The 26,830-nt window shown below is 42.0% G+C and overlaps 1 protein-coding gene across 7 annotated transcripts in view; it reads left to right on the top strand.

Moving 5' to 3' along the window:
* Positions 1–26,830, top strand: part of LOC133483283 (transcription factor SOX-13-like) — a 76,711-nt gene that overhangs the window by 31,453 nt on the left and 18,428 nt on the right. For 5 of the 7 annotated variants that reach the window (XM_061784278.1, XM_061784276.1, XM_061784279.1 and 2 more), the window contains exons 2-4: positions 76–296; positions 655–751; positions 24,404–24,576. In XM_061784278.1, the coding sequence (XP_061640262.1) occupies positions 78–296; positions 655–751; positions 24,404–24,576 (489 nt within the window). In that variant the 5' untranslated portion in view covers positions 76–77. The remainder of the gene's footprint in view (positions 1–75; positions 297–654; positions 752–24,403; positions 24,577–26,830) is intronic. The other 2 variants (XM_061784277.1, XM_061784280.1) reach the window with 2 other exon arrangements.

The following is a 26,830-nucleotide window of genomic DNA, read 5'->3' as shown; positions in this document are numbered from 1 at the left end:
GACATCAAGCATCTAAGCATAAATGAATCATAAACAAGTTCACGCCCGGTGACAGATAATTGTGTTGTCTCAAAGGAATGGTTGAGCCTAGCTCTCCAGCGATGCACCTCCTCTCCAATGTGGAAGGCAGCCTGACATGTGTTGGTGTCAAAGTAGAACAGGAGGATATCAGTAAAGGGACTGGACTCATCACCAACACCGAACCTACTCTGAAGATGTCCCCCTCTCGTGACTGGGTTGGGAATCAGCCACTGATGGCTCGTCAACTGACACCACCACTCTCCTGTTCACCTTTAGTAAGTATGACTATTAGTTTACCTAATAACATCACATGTACTATAAAACAGCCACTTGTTGCTAGCCAGAATTTGTGGAACACAATCATTTGTACTACATACCATACAAATGGTACATGTCAGTCACACCCACTAGTGCTCGCCTGTTCAAATGACAAATTTGGAGCTATTTATACTTTACCGCTGGACAAAGCACCACCAGGAACAGGAAATCTGACTAACACACTAGTGAAATTATGTAAAAACAGCACCATCTGGATTTTGAGACTTGAACTTTATTTATACACAATTATTTAGCTAAATTGCAATGGCTCTGTATTATAAATGTTTTGTTGAAGATGTGTATGTTTCTTGTCAGGAGGATTCTCCAGGTAAAGAGTTGCCACACATACAAGCCCAAGTAACACTCAAGGAGACAAAGCTCCGGGATCCACCAAAAGGACAGTCCAAGGAAGGTCGGTTTGAACTCTTCAAAGGGTTTTTAATTCTCTTTATACAAACAGTTAGTTCCGACCAAGCAATTTGGTTAGACAAGAGTCTTTCCATGAGTGAGCTATACGGTACATCAGCACATTGGACTTTTAACTTTACATGTCACTCCGCCTCATGCGTGTTCTTAAACAGTTCATTTGGCCTACATCGAAACACAGTCAATGGATATCTAACATTGCTGTGGGTTGCTAAAAGCTTAGTGTCACAAAGATGTTAGATATCATGATAGTTCTAGTAATAACATTTAATTTAAAGTATGACTTGATCGTCAGATGAGGACAAAGGCAAGGAGAGAAGGCCGGAGATGTCACTGAACCCTCGAGTGTGCTCATGTGATTTAATGACACCTTACAAACAGAAGTGGATAATCGGCCAACATGCTAACACAGCTAACGAGTGCCCAGTTGTCATGTTGTCTTTATTCTGTATTTCTGGAGTACTTTCTGTAACTTTTGCTGTTGTGGAGCCCCCACTGAAGGAAGTCATCGTGTTACGCGACTTGATGTGAAGTGGGCTAATTATGCCAAGCCCTCTTAACATTTAACAGCTAGACTGGATATCTGTTGTAGATATCTGAAATTCAGTTTTGCCTTGTCAAAAAGAATGTTTCAGATATCTGTAACTCCATTCTTCCTATCCACAAGTGGCATTTCAAATATTTGCAACAGCATTTCGCCTCGGACAAGTAACGTCAGTTTTGGCATACGTGTGTATGGGGTTTATCATTCCTGATATTTACAATTCGGCTGCAGATATCTGGTATGTGAATTACGGACATCTGCAATGCAATCGTAGTTATCTGTAACTCCAGTTTAAGGTATTTGAGATAGTTATAAATAAGCTTGAAGTAGATCTATAAATATTTGAACTTCCAAACCATCTACAATAGAGCAATCAAACACGTTTTCCCAAAGTAATAAAAAATAACCCAGAATTTCTTTTCTCTACCATTGACAATTTGACCAACCCCGTTTTTAACGTTCCCAGCAGGGTATCTGATGCAAACTGTGAGGAATTTTCAACCCACCTCAGCAACAAAATAAAAACAGTAGGGGCAGCATTTATTTCACCACAATCTAACAGTGTTAATGCAGCTTTTGTTTTTTATTGCTAGTTTTGTCCTGGTTGATGCGGGAACGCTGGAGAAGGTTGTGTCCATGTTAAAGCCAACAACCTGCCTTTTAGATCAAATCCCGACACCATTTTTTAAATCGGTTTTCGACTTTCTGGAAAAGGACGTCCTTGACATTTTATATTGTTCTCTTAAGACAGAGGTCTTTCCAAGTGCTTTTAAAATGGCAATTGTCAGGCCCCTTCTGAAGAAAAACAATTTAAACCCTGCAGAGCTGACGAATTACAGACCAGTGACCAAACTGCCTTTTTTTAAAGTAAAATTTTAGACAAAATTGTTTTTAACCAGTTAAATGATATTTTGAATACCAACGGACTGCACAAAACTTTTCAGTCACCGTTGTGAACAAATCACTGAACCAAGATTGCATTTATCAAAGTTTTTAATGATATTAGAATCAAAACGGACATTAGAAAACTCTCTGTCCTTGTGTTACTGGATCTGAGTGCAGCCTTTGATAGAGTAGACCACAGTATTGTTTTAAACAGGTCACACAATACAATTGGCCTCTGCGGTCTCACTTGCAGAGAATTTTATGTCACCATGGGCAAAGTCTCCTTGTCAGGAGGTCACAGGTTGGATTTCGGTGTTCCCCAAGGTTACATTTTAGGTCCAACACTTTCAATATATATATATGTTGGCACTTGGCGGACTCATCAGGAGACACGGAATTAGTTTTCATTGCTCTGCTGATGACGCTTAGCTTTACATTTCTGTTTCTCCTGATGACCACAGCCTGATTCATACTCTTTTTAACTGTATTTTAGAAATTAAGTCATGAATGGCTGAAAACTCAGAGAGATAAAACTAATGTTAAAATTACAAAAATTTTCTTTTACCCCATCACAGGCGGCACGGTGGACGACTGGCTAGAGCGTCAGCCTCACAGTTCTAAGGACCGGGGTTCAATCCCCGGCCCCGCCTGTGTGGAGTTTGCATGTTCTCCCCGTGCCTGCGTGGGTTTTCTCCGGGCACTCCGGTTTCCTCCCACATCCCAAAAACATGCATGAATTGGAGACTCTAAATTGCCCGTAGGTGTGGGTGTGAGTGCGACTGGTTGTTTGTTTGTATGTGCCCTGCGATTGGCTGGCAACCAGTTCAGGGTGTACCCCGCCTCCTGCCCGATGATAGCTGGGATAGGCTACAGCACGCCCGCGACCCTAGTGAGGTGAAACGGCTCAGAAAATGGATGGATGGATACCCCATCACACAAAGTTAAAAATCTGGGCATTATCTTTGACACTGACCAAACCTTTATTCCACGTGCCAATAACAAAGTGAAAACTGGATTTTTTCACTTAAAAACCATTTCCAGAGTCCACCCATTTCTGCTCTCCTAGCTGGTCTCCCTAAAAAAAAAACATTCATAACTTGCAACTACTGTAGAATTCAGCAGCCCGTCTGCTGACGAGGACTAGATAGAGAGAGCACATTACTCCGGTTTTAGAGGCCCTGCATTGGCTCTCCGTCTTTCAGGGTCGAATCTAAGGTTCTTTTATTAATTTATAAAACGCTTCATGGTCTTAGCCCCTCTTATCTAGAAGACCTCCTTTGATCGTATCAACCCTCGAGGACCCCCAGGTCCTCCGGTACTGGCCTTTTAGTAGTACCCAGAATCAGTTCTAAGACCCATGGCGAGGCGTTGTTCCAAGTCTACGGCCCTCGTCGGTGGAACAGCCTACCGGAGGAGGTCAGAGCCGCAGAGAGCGTTGATATTTTTAAGAGGTGGCTCAAGACCCACCTTTTTAGTCCGGCTTTTGACTGATTATGAGTCACTTGTTTTATATCTAAAATGTATCTGTTATTTTATATTGCATTTTATGTACTTTTAGGTTACCAAAGTTTTATTGGTCACTTCTTATCTGCCAGTACATTTTATTTATTTTACACTATTTTATTATTGTTATGGTATGCTATTAATCTTTTTATTTATGTATTTTTGTACTTATTTATTTTAGCATTTCTATGTCTTATGCTGTAGTCTTAGTTAATTTTTTTTATTTTAGTTTGTTCTTTTATTTATTTTAATTTTCCAGTGTTTCCTCACTGAGAGGGGTGTCAGCCCGCAGCTTCTGTTGCTGACGACCCACCATGATGTTGCTTCTTCATAGGGATGTCCCAATCCAACATTTTCACTTCTGATCAGATACCGATATTGCAGCCTTGAGTTTTGGCTGATACCGATATCGGTCCGATCCGATTTCAGCAATAATCATACATAATTTACTTTTTTTGTAGTATGGAATATTAGAAAAGGCTTGATCAAGTGATACTACTCAAACAGAGAACAATAATCAGCAGCAGTAGGTATGAGGAAAAACTGACCCATTTATTATGAACCAATGGGTTACATTAACGGCTGTGCAAGTCTTGACCATTGAGAGGCAGTGTGGTGCACGCAATGAGATACACACTTGGAGTAAAAGAGAAAGTAGAAGAAGTCACGATCGAATATTGTTATTATAACTAATTTTTCACAGAGTTTGAAGAATATATTCCAGATAATATTGTTATATTGCCTGTTTGTATGTGTTTCATACAGTGTTTGTGAACCATTATTCATTATTTTGTGAGATATAAGTGCCGCCAGTTTGATGCAAATTTTCGTTAGGTCGTCTGTGGTGTTTTTCATTCATTGTGTATTAGCTTTGAGCCAGCGATTTTTGTAAACAAAAAAGAAGAAAGAAACTAAGTCTGTGATGTATTTGAACATTCAATAGATAGAATTAGATTGGCTGGCAACCAGTTCAGGGTGTACCCCGCCTCCTGCCCGATGACAGCTGGGATAGGCTCCAGCACGCCCGCGACCCTAGTGAGGAGAAGCAGCTCAGAAAATGGATGGATGGATGGATAGATAGAATTATTTTGTTATTTGTTTTAGTTTTACAGTGAACTTCAACTGAAGTGTCCATAACTTTAAGAAAGCAACATTCACTCTTACTCCTTACTCCTATGTTAGCACCTGAGCAACCTGTTGTTGTGATCACGTGGGCTCTGCATGGCATCCGGGCGCTGCTGGATAGAAGTGCTGGAGCGCAGCATGAAATGGACTAGATCCAGTACAATCCAATCCGATCCTTGTTTTTGCTGACATCGGACCGATTTCCGATCTCAAAGATCGGTTCGGGACACCCCTACTTCTACACTCCACTCTGTGCTCATCCATCTCTCAATAGCTATGTTATGTATTTAATCATCTTTTTTAATAATAATTCGAGATCTCTTAAATTCACCTCAATGCAAGGTATCTACATGTCCCTTTTCAAATGTCTTAAATCAAGTTTTAACTAGGCAAAATGATGTACAGTAGATCTCTGTAACTGAAATCATGACTAGTCAGAATCAAATTGTAAATACAGTGCATCTCAAACTAGAGTAGGTGGGAAGCTCTAAATATGGTCTTTGTTACAAAGGATTGTTTTTATGAAGTCTCTATAATACTTCAATCCAGGCATAATAATTGATGTCTTACAAAGTAGAGACTTTTTTATATTAGGTGTTTGATATTTTTATGTTTATTGAAAATACACCCCCCTATTTTTGCTGTAGACTGAAAACAAACAGACATAAGATCAACATATTTATTCCCAGGTTTGTGGCTCTCATACATATATATTTTGTATATTATATTATATATTATATATTTTATGTATATATTTTAGGTGAGGGTGAGTATTGACGAAAGTAAGTACAGTAATACTTAATATTGACTTACAACCAGTTGGTCTTACCTAACATTTGCATTTGTGTTTTGTGATTATTATTTTTTTATTTTTTCCAGGCTTTCAGCACACCCACAAGTTGTTCAGTTGTTTCTTTTGGGAGATAAATGCCATTGTTCTCTCCTGTAGTTGGTAAAATGCATGCTTTATAGAGTTTATGTCTGCTCAATTGACGATAAACTGTCACTTAAATGTTTATTTGTGAAATCTTTGAAGACTCATCATGTTTTTGTTATTAGGACTTTTGCTGAGATTCTTGCTAACTTGTTTTAAATGCTTGTTTTTGTGAGTAAGCATCTGAGTGAGAGGCAAATAAACAAGTGACAAGATGACAATTGCAAACCACCTCCCACTTCGAAAGGACAACTTTAAAATCTATTCTAAAGCTGACTGGAAGCCAGTGTAAAGACTTTAGAATTGGAATAATATTCTCTGACCTCTTTGTTCTGGTGAGAACCCGAACAGCTGCAGCTGTTTAATGCTGTTTTTGGAGAGTCGAGTCAGAAGACCATTACAATAGTCAAGTCTACTTGAGATAAAAGCATAGATGAGCTTCTCCTGGTCTGCTGGACATATGCAAGCCATCACTCTGGATATGTTCTTCAGATGGTAGAAGGGAGTTTTAGTAATTGATTTGATATGACTGTTGAAAGTCAGGTGGGAATCTATCAGAACACTAAGGTTTCAGACTTGGTCTTTGCTTTTTAAAGAGAGGGACTCTGGGTATTTACTAACCGCAATCCTCTTTATTGCCAAAAACAATTATTTCAATTTTGTTGTGGTTTAATGGAAAAAAATGGCTCATCCATTTATCTGTTTTAGACAGTGACACAACACCTCAATTGTACTGTAGTCATCTGGAGACACTGCTAGATATAACTGTGTGCCATCTGCATAGCTATGACAGTCAAAATTAAAGTTCTGAAGAATTTGACCCAAGGGTAGCATTTACAGGCTGAACAGGAGAGCCCCAAGAGCTGACCCTTGAGGGACCCCATTGGTCATTGCCATTTGATGAGATTGAACACTTCCAATGGTTACAAAATGACTCCTTTCCTCCAGGTAGGACCTGAACCATTTAAGGACTGTTCCATTTAGTCCTACCCACGTTTCCAACCTGTTCAGCAGTATATTATGATCTACCGTATCAAAAGCCGTACTGAGGTCCAACAAGACCAGAATTGACACCTTTCCTGAGTCAGTATTCAACCTAATATCATTTAGCACTTTGATCAGAGCAGATTCTGTACTGTGATTAGTTCGGAAACCTGATCGAAATTTGTCAAAAAGTCAATTTAAGTTCAAGAAATTGCTGAGTTGATTGAAAATAACTTTCTCAACAATCTTGGCTATGAAAGGGAGATTTGAGTTGGGTCTGTAGCTTGCTAACATGAAAGTGTCCAGCGTTCTATTTTTTGAGAAGAGGCTTAATGGCGGCTACTTTAAGAGCTTTAGGAAACTCGCCTGACTGAAGTGAGCAATTGATTATTTTCTGCAAATCAGCTAGCACAGATGTCGCAATAGCTTTGAAAAAGTCAGATGGTATTGAGTCAAGACAGTTCGTTGATGGTTTCAGCTGCTAAACCGTTTTCTCTACAGTTTTTTGGTCAACTGTATCAAATTCTGACATGGTAATAGAGTTTTTGCTGGGTGGCTTCAGATGTAGTATCATTTTGCTGATTTGCGCTGATATTTAACCTGATGGATTGTATTTTTTCACCAAACTAACAAGCAAATTCATTGCATTTATCTGCTGTTAGGAATTCTGAAGCTATCTGATTCAGGGAGTGGGGGGGGGGGGGGGGGGGATTCTGAGCTTGTCAACCACAGCAAACAGAGTGCGAGTATTGTTGAGTTCTTACTGATGATTTCAGAAAAGTGCTCTCAAGCCCTGACTAACTCTTGGTTAAAATTACAAAGACTTTGTCTGTAGAGGTCGTAGTGAATTTGGAGTTTAGTTTTTCTCCACTTACGTTCTGCTTTCCTACACTTTGTCCACGGTGTTCTAGGTCACCTCAAGATTGTCTTAGTTTAAATAGGAGCGACAGCATTCATGACATTTGAGATATTCCAGGTGAAATTATCCAAAACTTCATCAACTGTCACAGCATTCAGTTTGTGGCACAGCTCTAGTCTCCATAAACTTAGTGGCGGTACTCTTATTTACAATATGCAATATGTACCTTTTCTTAATAGACATTGAGGTTGTCTGAACTTTTGGAAGAATCTGTAATTCAAAAAATACACAAAAGCAGTCAGAAATAGCCATATCCTTAATGTCAGTTGATAAAATTTCAACATCCTTAGAGATGACCAGGTCTAAGATGAGACCTTGAGTGTGGGTTGGACTTGTGACTATGTTGAGAGAGGACACATGTGTCTAGTATAGCAGAGAGTTTTTTAGATTTTTGTTTCTATGTTATTGTCAACATGAATGTTAAAGTCTCCTGTTATGACAAAATAGTTACATATAGTACTATTACATACTAAAATAGTTACATATAGATGGCGCCTACCAGTGTGGTCGCCTCGGTAACGCGCTCTCTAGTATTGTCTTTGTTTTTGTGTTTTTCGTCCGTCTTTGGAGACCTTACACGACTCACTTACACAAGGAGAGACCTGCTAATCATCAAGGAGTCTACTCCGGACTTTCTGTCACCAACTTTCGAATATCCGCTCAGTTTTTTCCCCGAGTTACTCACCGGAGCGGCGTCCGCGGTTTTCGGCGCATGGAGACGGAAGCGGCGCCACAGAGGGAAGCGAGCCGGCATTCAGGTGAAACTCCGCAAGAGAGGACACAGATTGGCATTCCCGTCGATCCACCTCGCGAATGTACGCTCCCTACCCAACAAAATGGACGAGCTTCATCTTCTGTTAAAGACCAGGAAAGACTTCGGACGTTCCGCGGCTATGTGCTTCACGGAGACCTGGCTTTGCGACGCTGTACCCGATGGCGGCGTCATGCTCCCCGGCTTCAACATTCATCGAGCGGACCGCGACATGGAATCATCGGGGAAAACAAAGGGCGGCGGGATATGCCTCTATATCAACGAAAAATGGTGTACGGTCGTCACGGTGCTCAGCACACACTGCAGCCCGCATTTGGAGTCGCTATTCTTAAACTGTAAACCATTCTACTTGCCACGTGAGTTCGCATCATTCATACTGGCTGGAGTCTATATAACACCTCAAGCTAACACGAACGCCGCATTGCTAACGCTCGCCGATCAAGTCAACGAAATTGGAAAAAAAACACCCCGACTCACCCCTCATTATTCTTGGGGACTTTAACAAAGCTAAACTCAACCACGAACTCCCTAAATACAAGCAGCACATCGACTGTCCTACCAGGGAAAATAATACTTTAGACCACTGCTACACTACGGTAAAAAACGCATACCGTGCTATACCTCGTGCAGCCCTGGGCTCGTCTGATCACTGCTTAATTCACTTAATACCGACGTACAGGCAAGAACTTAAATGTGCGAAGCCTACAGTGAAAACAGTCAAAAAGTGGACAAATGAAGCCAAGATGGAACTTCAAAGCTGTTTAGACTGCACAGACTGGAGTGTCTTTGAAAATTCAGCTGGCAGCCTGGATGAATATACGGACACTGTCACATCCTATATCAGTTTCTGTGAAGAGGTCTGTGTACCAACAAAATCATTTCGCACATTCAACAACAATAAGCCGTGGTTCACTGCTAAACTTAAGTAGCTTCGCCAAGCTAAGGAGGACGCATATCAGAGTGGGGACACGGCCCTGTATAATCTAGAATCTGTATAATCTAGAAACCAACTGACTAAAAGAAACTGACTAAAGAAATTAACATTGCAAAGAGGATCTATACAGCAAAGTTGGAAAATAAGTTTAGCGCAAACGACACTAAATCAGTCTGGCATGCATTCCATTCGCTGACTAATTACAAGCGACGATCCCCCCAAGCTGAGAACAATAGCACACTAGCCAACGACTTGAATACCTTCTACTGCAGATTTGAAAACGACAGTTTCACACCACACACCCACCCGGCCGCACCCGCGACCACAATCACACCTCTGACCTCTGCGTTAACCATCCATGAACAGGATGTGAGACGCATCTTCAAACAACAAAAGATTAACAAAGCGGCAGGCCCGGACCACGTGTCCCCATCCTGCCTCAAAGTCTGCGCGGACCAGCTCGCTCCAGTCTTCACTCAGATCTTCAACAGATCTCTGGAAATGTGCGAAGTTCCATCCTGTTTCAAAACGCTCCACCATCATTCCAGTCCCCTGCAATCTCGGGTCTGAATGACTACAGGCCTGTCGCTTTGACATCTGTGGTCATAAAGTCCTTTGAACGTCTCGTGCTGGACCACTTCAAGAGTGTTACAGGTCCCCTGCTGGACCCCCTGCAGTTTGCCTACCAAGCGAACAGATCTGCGGATGATACAGTCAACATGGGACTGCACTTCATCCTAGAACACCTCGACAGTGCAGGGACCTACGCGAGGATCCTGTTCGTGGACTTCAGCTCAGCGTTCAACACCATCATCCCTGAACTCCTTTCATCCAAGCTTCTCCAGCTCAGCGTCTCACCTGCCATCTGCCAGTGGATTTACAGCTTTCTGACGGGCAGGACACAGCAGTTCAGGCTGGGGGAGGCCACCTCATCCACACGCAGCATCAGCACTGGGGGGCCCCAAGGTTGTGTCCTCTCTCCGCTGCTCTTCTCTCTCTACACGAACGACTGCACCTCAGCGAACCCGACTGTCAAACTCCTGAAGTTTGCAGATGACACCACTGTCATCAGCCTCATCAAGGACGGTGACGAGTCTGCATATCGACAGGAAGCTGAGCGGCTGGAGCTGTGATGCGGCCGACACAACCTGGAGCTGAACACACTCAAGACTGTAGAGATGATCGTGGACTTCAGGAGGCATCCTTCGCCACAGCTGCCCCTCACGTTGTCCAGCTGCCTTGTGTCAACCGTTGAGACCTTCAAGTTCCTGGGAATTACAATCTCCCAGGACCTGAAGTGGGCGACCAACATCAACTCCGTCCTCAAAAAGGCCCAGCAGAGGATGTACTTCCTGCAGCTTCTGAGAAAGCACGGCCTGCCACCGGATCTGCTGAGACAGTTCCACACAGCGGTCATCGAATCAGTCCTGTGTTCTTCCATCACAGTCTGGTTTGGTGCTGCTACAAAAAAGGACAAACTCCGACTGAAACGGACAATCAAAACTGCTGAAAGGATTGTCGGTACCCCCCTACCCACCCTTGTCGGTACCCCCCTACCCACCCCGGTCACCAGCTCTTCCAGCTCCTTCCCTCAGGTAGGCGCTACCGATCAATGCAAACTAGAACTAGTAGACATTCCAACAGCTTCTTCCCTCTTGCAATCAACTTCTTAAACAGCTAATTTATAATTCCATTACAACAAGCTGGCAATTTTTTGACTTGAGTTCGTTGTCTCATTTCTGTGGGGCCAATTATGTATTACTCGTGCACTCACTGTAGTTGTCTCGCCGTGCTGCACTATTTGCATATACTGGCCACTCATGCCAGAGTAGCATCTGCTCCATTTGCACACTGATTGAGGAGTATCCGTAACATTTGCACAACCATTGTCCCAGATTATCGCACTACTCGTCACTTTAAACCGCATACACTCCTTGAAGTCTCAGCGCCCTTTGCACAATGGTCATTGCACCGGACTATTGCGATATTAGTCATTCGAACTGCTCTAAGTGCTAGAGGACTCTGCATCTTTTTTCACAATTGTTTTTTGTCAATGTCTTTATGTCTCCAAAGTGTTCTGTAAATTGACTGTCTGTTGTACTAGAGCGGCTCCAACTACCGGAGACAAATTCCTTGTGTGTTTTGGACATACATGGCAAATAAAGATGATTCTGATTCTGATATAGTAGTTGTAGTACATACTGACAGCAGTTCTGAAAAATCCTCCAAAAATTTTCTATTGTATATTGGAGGTCTATAAATTATTAAAACAATAACCTTTGGGTCACCTTTAACTAAAAAACAGATCACCTAACTAACAAATTAAAAGTACCCAGTATAATTTATTTACACTGAAATAATGAATTAAAAAGAACAGCAATACCACCGCCTTTTTTCACTATTTGACACTTGTTCATAAAATTAGAAATTGCTGGTGTTGCCTCATTTAAAATGGTATTACAGCTCCTTTCTGTTAACAGTGCGTAGCATATATGCAGTTACCCTCAATTTCCAGTTAATTCCCATAACTTCCCATAATTCCCGTGGAAAGTTTCCATTTGAGAATATTTCCCAAATTCACAAATTTAAATTCCCATGGAAAGGTACTTACAATTTTTAACTACTTTTTTAACTGCAATTAGGATCAAAATAAAATTAATGTATAATTTACCAAGAATAAATTAAGCAACAGAAATCTTTCAAACTGTGTTTATCAAATACATTTTTAATGACTTTATTTGTGGCATGGTGGGCGACTGGTTAGCACGTCTGCTTCAAAGTTCTGGGGTTCAAATCCCGGCCCCACCTATGTGGAGTTTGCATGTTCTCCCCGAGCCTGGGTGGGTTTTCTCCGGGCACTTGGGTTTCCTCCCACATCCCAAAAACATGCATGGTAGGTTGATTGAGGACTCTAAATTGCCCATAGGTGTGAATGTAAGTGCGAATGGTTGTTTGTTTCCATGTGCCCTGCGATTGGCTGGCGACCGGTTCAGGGTGTACTCCGCCTCCCACCCGAAGATAGCTGGGATAGGCTCCAGCGGCCCGCGGCCCTAGTGAGGATAAGCGGTAAAGAAAATGGATGGATGGACTTTATTTGTGTGTTTGAAGCGTGCCGTATTTTGTCACAATATAAAACATGGATGTTGTTTTGTTATTGCTTGTTATGTTGTTGGTCCATTCATTAAATAAGGATTATAATATTAGTTAATATTATTATAATATTAGTTGGGCTTGGACTCACCCCCAGACTCACCCTCCAAATTCCTATTAGTTATTCATGTTGACAGTAACGAATGACTTCCGAATCGGAATTGAACAGAATAATAATACTATTCTTAAATAAAGAATAGTCATAGTCCAACAAACGAAAAATCACATTGTTATTATTTGAAAGCCATCTCTTGAACCGTAAGGAGTGTACAGGGGCGCGTCTTGGCTGCTGTTTTTTCCTCTGGAAAAGTTTTTCTTTTTCGATTAAAACTGCTTACTTTAACCAGGATCCCTCGCCATACCTTGGCCCAAAGTAGAACCCGGGTTTGTTTTGCACGTCGATGCCGTAAATCCTTACTAGCGGTGAACAGCTGCAACCATTTTAACTATCTGGCTAGCTTTCTGGCTAGTTCTCGTCATCTGCCGCACTGTGTTGGATCAACTTTCTCCCATTCATTCTGCTGTGGTCACCCGCGATGGCTCCTTTCCAGCTACTATTGACGCTGCCATGAATATCCGTGCATCTCCTCGGGTTTGGCTATCGGACACCTAATTCCGCAGAGATCATTGTCGTGGTCGAGAGCTATAGACTTCATTGTCGTCCCCACTGCGGCCACGGATGTTAATTTTGCACACGCACAGTAAGCCAGAATGCCGGCTATAAACATAGACTAAAAATCGTGAACTATTTTGTACTTTTTGGGATAAATGGGGCATAATATAACAGAATAAATTAAGTAGTATGATATAGAATTCGTTCTTATTTCAGTCTGAAAATTCTCATTGGCTGATCGCTTTTCCACCCCCGCTCAAATCACAATTCGAGTCACCACCGATTTGTTTATAGCCCTAAATATTAGTCTTCAGCTGATTGTAACTGTTTCTACCAAGTCTCAATCAGTCTTTTACAAGTCTACACTAATCTACACTGTCATTACACTTTCGCTACTTGCTCACTGTTATTCCCCACCAATATTGATCTTTTCACAAACTTCTCACTAGGGATGGACTGATGCCACCTTTTTATAGACAGAGTACGAGTACAAGTACTTACATTTAAGCACTCACCGATGCTGAGTACTGATACTTGATAATGCCATAACATATTGCAATTGTGATGAAAATGTTTCATTTTAACCAAGTATTGTTCAAAAGCACAAAACTTGAACTTTTATTGAACAAGACATAAGTTTCACTAAACTATAACACTTTTTAAAAGTAACGACTTGTCATGACTGACATTTTAACATCGAACAGCATGTTTTTCTCAGTCCTGCCAGACAGTTCACTTAAATGTAACGTGTAACAGAAGGCATTTCAGTTAAAATATGTGGCATCTTAGTCTGGATACAAGGGGGCACTCCTGTATGTAAAAGGAGTGCATAGATGAGAGTGGATATACAGCATAGATGGGGGACTCAAGTCAAATGACTTGACTGAAGTTGACTTGAGTTGCCAGTTTTATGGCTTGCGACTTGCTTCCCAAATACATAAAGGTCAGATGACAAAGATGTTATGGGGTCAGTTAAAATTCATATTTGCATTGTTTATATGTTATGTACTACACGGACGTCACTTGCAGCAAGTTTTCAACCATAGTTTAGCTAAAAATAAGGTTTATATGACGCATATTGAGCCCTGCCCGAACATAACCCGAAGCTCAAGACACCGGGCTGTGGTTACTCTATCCATCACAAAGGCTACCAGAAGTGACGTTGCAATTGACAAACACAGCACGCTACACTCTATACGCTATGGCGAGCAATGCGTTGGAATATGAGGAGGATTTCGACGTACAGGAGCACCCAACTGAACTTGGGATCGTCAAACCGTGCATGATTGAGCCGATCAAGAGGTCGGAACAGTGACGACGACGAGCAGCCAAGTACCAGGTGTACAACAAAAAGAGAGTGGCCACTGGCTCGATGTGAAGGTATGTCAAAAGAATGTCTTTTTATACAGTCATGGCTTGAAATAGGGGTGCCAATATTTTTTAGCACGACCGTACGTCTTATATATTCATATATTTTTCAGTGACACGGCACACACATAGTACGCAGTAGTCCTATATATTGTGTGCCCCTTGCTCGAGTTGCATTATAACACGCCCCACAGAAAGTCTTTGCCGTGTCTGTTGGCTTTTCATATAGGCAAAAGTACAGATGACAGTACTGAAAAGTACTGCGTGGGTCTTTTTTTCCTACTCCCCAGTGCATAGTAACCATAATAGAGTCATAGATATATACAAGGAAATCCTCACCGCTTGTCTGCGCTGCTTCACTGTGGCACCGTGGCGGCTGCTAGATTTAGTTCTCTTGCTGGCGGTTGAGGTCCCGATGGTCGTAGGAAAAATACTAGTTGGCACCGTAGCTGGGTTCAGCCTCTGCCTCTGTATCCAATGCTTTCTGCTAAGTCTTTCTCAAAACACGCCGGTTCGAAGTGATCAGCACTGTTTGGAATGCTTGCTAAGCACGCATAGCTGACCACATTTCTTCCCTTGTCGAGTGACTTTCCCTATACACTGGTCACGTATTCCTTTTTCACTTGGAAACCAAAAAAAACTCTTGCTACTGCCTGAACCATTTGTACCACCAAATGCCACACAATAAACCATCGTGGCATCATTAAATCATACAACAACAAATATGCAGGGACGGGAACAACACCATGGAACAATAGCACACAACGGCAAATGAACAGGCTGTTTGGCTCGTGTGACATCACGGCGCCGGATGGAGCCAAAGACCGGAAGGCGCTGGATGCAAAAAGCAGAAGGTGCATTCTGCATCATATTTATCAATTTAACTGCTGTATATCTGCTATATAATCACTTTGTTATGGCAGATGTGGTTTGTAAAGGGGTTCTAGAGTTATCAAGAAAAAAATTTGAATCTTTGTCCTCTGACCTTTAAGACGTGACTTAACTAGACTTGAACTACATGACTTGACAAGCCATCTCGTTGAGAGTTGCAAATCTGCATTTTAATTAAGACAGTTTGCCTTTTTTTGAAAGAAATAGAGAAAAACATTTGGGGGTCATTCGCGCCAACCTGGCAACACAGTCTGCATTGTTGCACACTTTCCAGTATGAATTAGCCACCTGCATGGACAACGATGGAAGGAGCTCCAAAGATTAAAACAAAATGTAAAATCAAGGATTATGTTGTCGATGAAGTCTGCAAAAAGAGGATGGCAACCTGCATGGTTTGCAACTCGCACATTAAAGACACAGCAACAGCAATGTCCAGCTTCAGCCATCACTAAAAAACTCACAAAGACAAGTAAGCTGATTTAACAGTTTAGCTACCTGATCAAACATTACGTTTCATAAACTGGTTTGGGATGATTAAAAATAAAAAACTTTATTGTTTTTAGCAAAAAATCATTAACCTAGAATTTTATGGCTGCAACATGTTCCAAAAAAGCTGGGACAGGTGGCAAAAAAGACTGAGAAAGTTGAGGAATGCTCATCAAACACCTATTTGGAACATCCCACAGGTGAACAGGCTAATTGGGAACAGCTGGGTGCCATGATTGGGTATGAAAGGAGCTTCCCTGAATTCCTCAGTCGTTCACAAGCAAAGATGGGGCGAGGTTCACCTCTTTGTGAACAAGTGCCTGAGAAAATAGTCGAACAGTTTAAGGATAAAGTTCCTCAACGTAAAATTGCAAGGAATTTAGGGATTTCGTCATCTACGGTCCATAATATCATCAAAAGGTTCAGAGAATCTGGAGACATCACTGCATGTAAGCGGCAAGGCCGAACACTAACATTGAAGGCCCGTGAGCTTTGATCCCTTAGGCGGCACTGCATCAAAAACCAACATCAATGTGTAAAGGATATCACCACATGAGCTCAGGAACACTTCAGAAAACCAATGTCAGTAAATACAGTTCTGCACTACATCCTAAGTGCAACTTGAAACTCTACTATGCAAAGCAAAAGCCATTTATCAACAACACCCAGAAACGCCGCCGGCTTCTCTGGGCCCGAGCTCATCTAAGATGGACTGATGCAAAGTGGAAATGTGTTCTGTGGTCCGATGAGTCCACATTTCAAATTGGTTTTGGAAATTGTGGACGTCGTGTCCTCCGGGCCAAAGAGGAAAAGAACCATCCGGACTGTTATGGACGCAAAATTCAAAAACCAGCATCTGTGATGGTATGAGGCTGTGTTAGTGCCAATGGCATGGGTAACTTACACATCTGTGAAGGCACCATTACTGCTGAAAGGTACATACAGGTTTTGGAGAAACATATGCTGCCATCTAAGCAACATCTTTTTCATGTACGCCCCTGCTTATTTCAGTAAGTTAATGCCAAACCACATTCTGCACGTGTTACAACAGCGTGGCTTCGTAGTAAAAGAGTGCGGGTACTAGACTGGCCTGCCTGCAGTCCAGACCTGTCTCCCATTGAAAATGTGTTGCGCATTCTTCTTCTTCTTCATCTTTTCCTTTCGGCTTGTCCCGTTAGGGGTCGCCACAGCGCGTCATCCTTTTCCATGAGAGCCTATCTCCTGCATCCTCCTCTCGAACACCAACTGCCATCATGTCTTCCCTCACGACATCCATCAACCTTCTCTTTGGTCTTCCTCTAGCTCTCTTGCCTGGCAGCTCCATCCTCATCATCCTTCTACCAATATACTCACTCTCTCTCCTCTGGACGTGTCCAAACCATTGAAGTCTGCTCTCTCTAACTTTGTCTCCAAAACATCGAACCTTGGCTGTCCCTCTGATGAGCTCATTTCTAATTTTATCCAACCTGGTCACTCCGAGAGCGAACCTCAACATCTTCATTTCCGCCACCTCCAGCTCTGCTTCCTGTTTTCTCTTCAGTGCCACTGTCTCTAATCCATACATCATGGCTGGCCTCACCACTGTTTTATAAACTTTGCCCTTCATCCTAGCAGAGACTCTTCTGTCACATAACACACCTGACACCTTCCTCCACCCGTTCCAACCTGCTTGGACCCGTTTCTTCACTTCCTGACCACACTCACCATTGCTCTGGACGGTTGACCCCAAGTATTTAAAGTCCTCTACCCTTGCCATCTCTTCTCCCTGTAGCCTCATTCTTCCCCCACCACCCCTCTCATTCATGCACATATATTCTGTTTTACTTCGGCTAATCTTCATTCCTCTTCTTTCCAGTGCATGCCTCCATCTTTCTAACTGTTCCTCCAGCTGCTCCCTGCTTTCACTGCAGATCACAATGTCATCTGCAAACATCATGGTCCACGGGAATTCCAGTCTAACCTCATCTGTCAGCCTATCCATCACCACTGCAAAAAGGAAGGGGCTCAGGGCTGATCCCTGATGCAGTCCCACGTCCACCTTAAATTCTTCTGTCACACCGACAGCACACCTCACCGCTGTTCTGCTGCCCTCGTACATGTCCTGTATTATTCTAACATACTTCTCTGCCACTCCAGACTTCCGCATGCAGTACCACAGTTCCTCTCTGGGTACTCTGTCATAGGCTTTCTCTAGATCTACAAAGACACAATGTAGCTCCTTCTGACCTTCTCTGTACTTTTCCATCAACATCCTCAAGGCAAATAATGCATCTGTGGTACTCTTTCTAGGCATGAAACCATACTGTTGCTCGCAAATACTCACTTCTGTCCTGAGTCTAGCCTCCACTACTCTTTCCCATAACTTCATTGTGTGGCTCATCAACTTTATTCCTCTATAGTTGCCACAGCTCTGCACATCACCTTTGTTCTTAAAAATGGGCACCAGTACACTTTTCCTCCATTCCTCAGGCATCTTCTCACGCACTAGAATTCTATTGAACAAGCTGGTCAAAAACTCCACAGCCACCTCTCCTAGATGCTTCCATACCTCCACAGGAATGTCATCAGGACCAACTGCCTTTCCATTTTTCATTCTCTTTAATGCCTTTCTAACTTCCCCCTTACTAATCATTGCCACTTCCTGGTCCACCACACTTGCCTCTTCTACTCTCCCTTCTCTATCATTTTCCTCATTCATCAACTCCTCGAAGTATTCTTTCCATCTACCTAGCACACTGCTGGCACCAGTCAACATATTTCCATCTCTATCCTTAATCACCCTAACCTGCTGCACATCCTTCCCATCTTTGTCCCTCTGTCTGGCCAGCCTGTATAGATCCTTTTCTCCTTCTTTAGTGTCCAACCTGCCATACATGTCATCATATGCCTCTTGTTTTGCCTTTGCCACCTCTACCTTTGCCCTGTGTCGCATCTCAATGTATTCCTTTCGCCTCTCCTCGGTCCTCTCAGTGTCCCACTTCTTCTTAGCTAACCGTTTTCCTTGTATGATTTCCTGTACTGTGAGGTTCCACCACCAAGTCTCCTTCTCTCCTTTCCTGCCAGAAGATACACCAAGTACTCTCCTGCCTGCTTCTCTGATCACCTTGGCTGCAGTGGTCCAGTCTTCTGGAAGCTCTTCCCGTCCACCGAGAGCCTGTATCACCTCTTCCCGAAAAGCTGCACAACACTCGTCCTGTCTCAGCTTCCACCACATGGTTCTCTTCTCTGCCTTTGTCTTCCTAATTTTCCTCCCCACCACCAGAGTCATTTTACACACCACCATCCTATGCTGTCTAGCCACACTCTCCCCTACCACTACCTTACAGTTGGTAACCTCCTTCAGATTACATCGTCTGCACAAGATGTAATCCACCTGTGTGCTTCTACCTCCGCTCTTGTAGGTCACCCTATGTTCGTGCCTCTTCTGGAAAAAAGTGTTCACTACAGCCATTTGCATCCTTGTTGCAAAGTCTACCACCATCTGTCCCTCCAAGTTCCTTTCCTGGATGCCGTACTTACCCATCACTTCTTCATCACCCCTATTACCTTCACCAACATGTCCATTATAATCTGCACCAATTACGACTCTCTCTCTGTCTGGGATGCTCAGAACTACATCATCTAGCTCCTTCCAGAATCTCTCTTTCACCTCTAGGTCACATCCTACCTGTGGGGCATAGCCACTAATCACATTACACATAACACCCTCAATTTCAAATTTCAGCATCATCACTCGATCTGATACTCTTTTCACCTCCAAGACATTCTTAGCCAACTCTTCTTTTAAAATAACCCCGACTCCATTTCTCTTCCCATCTACACCATGGTAAAATAATTTAAACCCTGCCCCTAAACTTCTAGCCTTACTGCCTTTCCACCTGGTCTCCTGGACACACAATATATCAACCTTTCTCCTAATCATCATGTCAACCAACTCCCGAGATTTTCCTGTCATAGTCCCAACATTCAAAGTCCCCACATTCAGGTCTAGGCTCTGTGTTTTCCTCTTCTCTTTCTGCCGAAGAACCCGCTTTCCACCTCTTCTTCTTCTTCTTTGACTTCGACTTCGACCCACAGTAGCTGAATTTCCAACAGCGCCCTGCAGGTTGACGGCGCCGGTGGCGGACGTTGTTAACCCGGGCCACGACCGAGCCGGTATGGAATTCTTTGGATGAACGCTCATATTTGTTTGGCAAGGTTTTAAGCCGGATGCCCTTCCTGACGCAACCCTCTGCATTTATCCGGGCTTGGGACCGGCCTACAGTTTGCACTGACTTGTGCCCCCCATAGGGCTGCATTAAGAAGCGTAAAATACGACAACGGAGACCCCGGACTGTTGAAAAGCTGAAGCAAGAATGGGAAAAAATTCCACCCACAAAGCTTCAACAATTAGGGTCCTCAGTTCCCAAACATTTATTGAATGTTGTTAAAAGAAAAGGTGCTGTCACACAGTGGTAAGCATGACCCTGTCCCAGCTTTTTTGGAACATGTTGCAGCCATAAAATTCTAAGTTAATGATTATTTGCTAAAAACAAATCAAATTTATCAGTTTGAACATTAAATATCTTGTCTTTGTAGTGTATTCAATTAAATATAGGTTGAACATGATTTGCAAATCATTGTATTCTGATTTTATTTTTGTTTAACACAACATCACAACTTCATTGGAATTGGGGTTGTAGATGTGTACCTAATGGGCTAATGGAGAATGAAAGACAAACAGTACTTTACAGACATACAATACCGGCGCCTCCCTACCTCTCACAAACAAACAACCTCTGATCTGCTATATTAAAAATGTTTTCTTCACCACTTTTATTATATTTTGAAGACCGAGCGGCTACAAGTGTAGTTTGCTGTCGGATGCATTCCACTTGACTGGCTACATTTCCTTGTACCAAACAGTTCAACCCATTGTGTTCTATATTTGTTGAGCTCAAATGTTGACAACGCCATGAGAGGTGAGATATTTGTACGTCATTATCAACTCTTTCCTTCTCTTTTACCAAACAATGCCTTTCTATTATTCTGATGACATAATCAGTGTGGCACATTTTGCCATTATATCTGTTGCTTGTTTCATTTCGTAATCTATACAGTACCAGAATATAATAATTATACGGTTTTATGGTTTTTTGTTGTTGTCATTGACTCAGATTTTGTGTTTCACTAACTTCAGCATTCAACCACTATGTTAAATATATATATATATACATATATATTACCATTAACTTATTGACTGCCAGCCATTTCCTGAGCAGGGAACCCCAAGACTGCCTGGCATTTTCGGGCAATTTCACTCATTTTTCAAGCCCCACAGAATATTGTGTATTATGACTATGTAAACACCAAAACCACCAAAAGAAAGATCACACTCTCTTTTTTCATCAGTAAAAAGACAAAAGTTTGTCTCTTGCTTATACCGTTCTTTAGTAATCAGCAGTCAATTATAGGCTACTTTCAGCCAGATCTGTTTCCGAACGAAAAATACTGAGAAAACAGCCTTTTTTTTTAAAGCAGACAGATCAAGCAGAACAATGACTTTGACATGAATATTTTTTTCTTTAGTGAAAATCTCAAACATCTGAACATAAAACGACACTGAGAAAGTACTTTGACAGAAACATTTATTTACAAGTACAGACCCTTGTCCAAAAATTAGAATATCATGAAAAAGTTTATTTATTTCCATAATTCCATTCAAAAAGTGAAACGTTCATAGATCATAGATTCAGGGCCCACAATTTAAACAATTTCAAGTATTTATTTGTTTATTTTTACATAATTTGGGCTTCCATCTTATAAAACCCACGAAATCAGGAATTCAAAAAATTAGAATACTGTGAAGAAATCAGCCCAAATTTTGCAGGCCATAAATGTTTTAAAAGGAGTGTCAGACACAAATCATCTATTAAACTCAAAGCACCTGCACAGGTTTCCCCAGGTGTCATTAAATTGGTGCAGTTTGGTTCAATTGTCTCAGCTGGATTCAATATGGGAAAGACTGCAGATTTGAAAACTGGCCAGAAGACCATCATTGATACCCTCCATAGGATGGGTATCAGTGGTAAGGATGGTAAAAATTTGGGCTGATTTCTTCACTGTATTAAAATTTTATGAATTCATGATTCCGTGGGTTTTATGAGCTGGAAGCCCAAATTATATAAAAATAAACAAATAAATACCATAATTTCCAGTGTATAAGGCACACCCATGTATATTGCGCACCCCCAAAGTAGACCTCAAATTTCTGGAAAACCCTTCTACCTATGTATAATGCATTTTTAGAATGCATGATTTTGCTCCTATTGACTTGAAAAAATTTTTGGGGTAAAAAATGTGCATTGTACACAAGAAATTACGGTACTTGAAATTGTTTAAATTGTGGGCGCCGAATCTATAATCTTTGAAAGTTTAACGTTTTGAATGGAATTATGGAAATAAATAAACTTTTCCATGATATTCTAATTGTTTGGAAAGGGTCTGTATAACTATGTACAGAATTTACATTAGACAAAAATGCATGAACAAATGGGGTTCCCACACTTGCACTTTCTTCCTCCTAATTCTCCTCCTCTACCGTTTGCTCAATAATCCAGGTTTTTGTTACCTTGCGCATAAAATCTAGCAAAGTTTTATCCACATCTGGATTTTATTCTTTGGTGGCGGTGAATGGGATCTTCTGTGGTTGTCATTGTCCTTGAAACCAGTCCCTACTTCTGCTCGAAGCACAACCTGTGCAGTTTAGAAATTTAGAAAAAACAGTCAGTTTAGAAAAAACTATTACTATAAAAATACATTGTTGAAATTGCTGTAGTGGGACCAGAAGGAAAAAAAAAAAAAAAAAAGCTTTCAATTACCTTTTTTATTTGCCTGCATACTGGAATGGGATTCGAACGTCTGCTGTATGCATAACCTGTAAAAATAAAAAATAAAAAAAAAACGAGTACGAGAGAATACTTTTTATTGATGACGTGTCTTGAAAGGGTAAAGAAAAACATTACTTTGTCGCAATCCTTAAAGACGTTTGACTTGGGTGTTGAATTACTGGAAGATGGACGAGCTGGAAATGGAAAATTAAAATCAGTACTGACAACAGATGTTGCATTTATAATGTGAACTAGTAGGACTATATTATGTTCATCTAACTAGGATTGAAGGAGCGTGTTTGCTCGCTAAATGTAGCTAACGCGAGCTGCAAACGAGTTACCCTCATCTCAATTATCATCCTGCGAAAGCTCAGTTTGAAGCTCGGCTCCTTCCAGGCGATCCAGAGGGAGTTCACTCATCACGATTCCAGATCCCATTTACTCAAATCCTGGTCGACAGAGGATCAGCTGGCAAGCGGCCAAAAGCATCTCGCCATATGGCCCGGGATTTTGGGCGATAGCTTTGCAACAAAGTGATTGGCTCGGAGCGTCATCCTTTATTCCCTTCCATGATCTAAGGCGTCATTCCTGTCGGTCGCGGGAATATTTTTTTTGCCTTGACGTAATACATTTCGAGTACCGAAAGTTTATTTTTAGATTTGTTTTCATTTTGTCTACTCTCTTTTCCGCCATTATGCTTGCCTCTTCGCATTGTCTCCTCCTACCCATTTCTCCTCCTCCTTCTTTGTGTTCTTCAATCTGAGGGAGAGACATTCACCTCCAGGCATTGTTGCCCTCTACAGCGTACAATTCCTCATTGCAGTTAACCGGAGGGTTGACAAGCACACAAACTGCACAGGACCCTCCCACATCCATCCCCGTTAAAAAAACGCCATTGACGTCTTTAGACCGCATTGGCTGGGAATAGCTCAATTCCGAATGATGTCTTTGGATGGCATTGGCAGGAAATGAGTTAATAGTATATACTGGCAATTCTTCAGAATTTCTGCAATCTACTCAGGCATACCAAATGTGTTTTTGAAACACCAAATCTGAGTCAATGCCAAAATCTTTGGCACGCACACAACTCGATGGTAACATTAGAACGCTAATGCTAGCATAATTTACAGGTACTGTATGTCGGGTTTATCAAATAATTTTAACATTTTTTGACAGATTATATTCTCAGTGTATTGTATTTGTATTTCTGGTTAACTCCAGTTAGACCACATATGGAGTATTTCACACACACAATTCTTGTATTTACTTCCAATGTTAAGCGGTGCACTTGCAAGCAATGTTTGTCTGCTTTTTAGAGATAAAGTTTTGGATCTGAGTTTGAATCTCAGCTCAAGCCCTTATCTGTGGGGTATGTTCACCCCGTGCTGATGTGGGTTCTTTTATCCGACTTCCTGCAAAAGTCCAAAACATGTATTGCATATTAGGGTAATGGGAAGATCTATTTCTATGTCAGTCCTGTGCTTGACTAATGATTATTTCTAGATGTACCCTGCCTCTCACCAATTCAGATGCAATCAACAGTAGTTTCTCTATGACCCTAAACAAAACCAAGCAGTGCAGAAAAATGAAAATAGCATGTGGATGGATTTGCTTGCAGTGTATAATTTACTTCATTTTTTTTCTCTTAAACCAATGACCAGGAAACCCAGAATCTCTAGCGGAGAAGGAGCTCCAGTTGTTGATGATGATCAACCAACTGAGTGGACTAAGGGAGCAGCTCCTGGGTGCCCACTCTGAGCAGAGGAACATGGCTGCCTTGCTTCTGGAAAAACAGCAGCAGCAAATGGAGCTAGCCCGGCAGCAGCAAGAACAGGTAGCATACTACTCAGACCTATGGATCGTCACTGGTGTTGGCTCTGTGGCTGAGCGCAGACGTGAGAGTGAAGACAACACTTGTCAGTCACATGTTCCAATACTTTTTGCTGTTATGAAAAAAAGGTTGGGGTCAAACAAAAGGTACTATCATCTTAAAGGTCAGAGGACAAAGATGTTAAGAATTTTCTTGATAACTCTAGAACCCCTTTACAAACCACATCTGCCATTTTGAAGTGATTATATAGCAGATATACAGCAGTTAAATCGATAAATATGATTCAGAATGCGCCTCCTGCTTTTTGCATCTAGCACCTTCCGAAGGTCTTTGGCTTTATCCGGCACTGTGACGTCACATGAGCCAAACACCCTGTTCATTTGGCGTTGTGTGCTGTTGTTCCATGCTGTTGTTCTTGTATATTTGTTGTCGTATGATTTAGCGATGTCACGATGGTTTATTGTGTGGAATTTGGTTGTACAAATGGTTCAGGCAGTAGCAACAGTTTTTGTGGCATTTCAAGTAAAAAGGAATACGTGAGCAATGGATAGGGTAAGTCAATCGACAGGTGGTCAGCTATGGGTGCCTAGCAAGCATTCCAAACTCTGTGCTGAATACTTCGAACTGGCGTGTTTTGAGAAAGAAAGCATTGGATACAGAGGTAGAGGCTGAAACCAGGTGCGCTGCCAACTATTTTTCCTACGGCCATCGGAACCTCAACCGCCAGCAAGAGAACTAAATCTCGCAGCCCCCACGGTGCCGCGGCAAAGCGACACAGACAAGACGTGAGGATTTCCTTGTATATACCAACGACTCTATTATGGTTACTATGCACTGGGGAGTAGGAAAAAAAACTTTTCAGTACTGTCGTCTGTACTTTTGCCTACAGACGTCGAAATCCTCCTCATATTCCAACACGTTGCTCGCCATTGCGTATAGAGTGTAGCGTGCTGTTTTTCAATTGCAACGTCACTTCTGGTAGCCCTTGTGGTGGATAGAGTAACCACACCTTGTATATACACCTACGACTCTATTATGGTTACTATGCACTGGGCAAAAAAAAAAAGACCCACGCAGTACTTTTCAGTACTGTCGTCTGTACTTTTGCCTATATGACAAGCCAACGGTGAGGGTTGGACTCCGCTAAGGCTGCCCTTTGTCACCGATTCTGTTCATAACTTTTATGGACAGAATTTCAAGGCGTAGCCGAGGCGTAGAAGGGGTCCGGTTTGGTGGCCTCAGTATTGCATCTCTGGTTTTTGCAGATGATGTGGTTCTGTTGGCTTCATCAAGCCGTGATCTCCAACTCTCACTGGAGCAGTTCGCAGCCGAGTGTGAAGTGGCTGGGATGAGAATCAATACCTCCAAGAAGAGGGAAGTCTGGGCGTCCCTGCTAAAGCTACTGCCCCTGCGACCCGACCTCGGATAAGCGGTAGAAAATGGATGGATGGATGGACAAGCCAACAGACACAGCAAAGACTTTCTGTGCGGTGTGTTACAACGCTACTCAAGCCTGGGGCATACAATATATAGAAATACTGCATACTATATAAACGCTTGTGCCGTGTCACTGAAACATATATGAATATACAATACGTATAGTCGTGCTAAAAAACATTGGCACCCTGCCATTATTTCAATCCATGATTGTATAAAAAGAAATGATTTTGACATACTGTCACATCGACCCAGTGGCTACTCTCTTTTTCTGTTGTACAAGCTGCTACTTGGCTGCTTGTCGTCGTCACCGTCAGGTTCCGACCTCCTGATTGGCTCAAACATGTACGGTTTGACGATTCAGTTGGGTGGTCCTGTACGTCGAAATCCTCCTACTCGTCATATTCAAACACGTTGGTCGCCATTGCGTATAGTGTGTTGCGCACTGTGTTTGTCAATTGGAATGTCACTTCCGTTAACCCTTGCGGTGGATAGAGTAACCACACCCGGTGTCTTGAGCTTCGGGTATGTTCGGAGAGTGCTCAATACGTGTAATAAATACCTCATTTTTAGCTAAAGTATAGTTGAAAACTTGCTGGACGTTACGTGCATGTATTACATAACATAAACAATGCTAATATGAATTTTAACTGACCCCATAACATCTTTGTCAACTGACCTGTAAGTTGGGCATCAGATTCATATTTAAATACCTGAAAATTAAAGCGGAATCATTAATCCCTTGTTTGATATTAATCTTTTGATGCCAAACCCAAATGTTTTCAGTATTCAGTCAAAAGAAAAAGAAAAAAGTTTTGCT

This window comes from Phyllopteryx taeniolatus, chromosome 9 (assembly GCF_024500385.1).
Source record: "Phyllopteryx taeniolatus isolate TA_2022b chromosome 9, UOR_Ptae_1.2, whole genome shotgun sequence".
In the NCBI taxonomy this organism is placed as follows: Eukaryota; Metazoa; Chordata; class Actinopteri; order Syngnathiformes; family Syngnathidae; genus Phyllopteryx; species Phyllopteryx taeniolatus.
The sequence above is the reverse complement of the archived record's forward strand: the minus strand, read 5'-3'. Positions and strand labels throughout refer to the sequence as shown.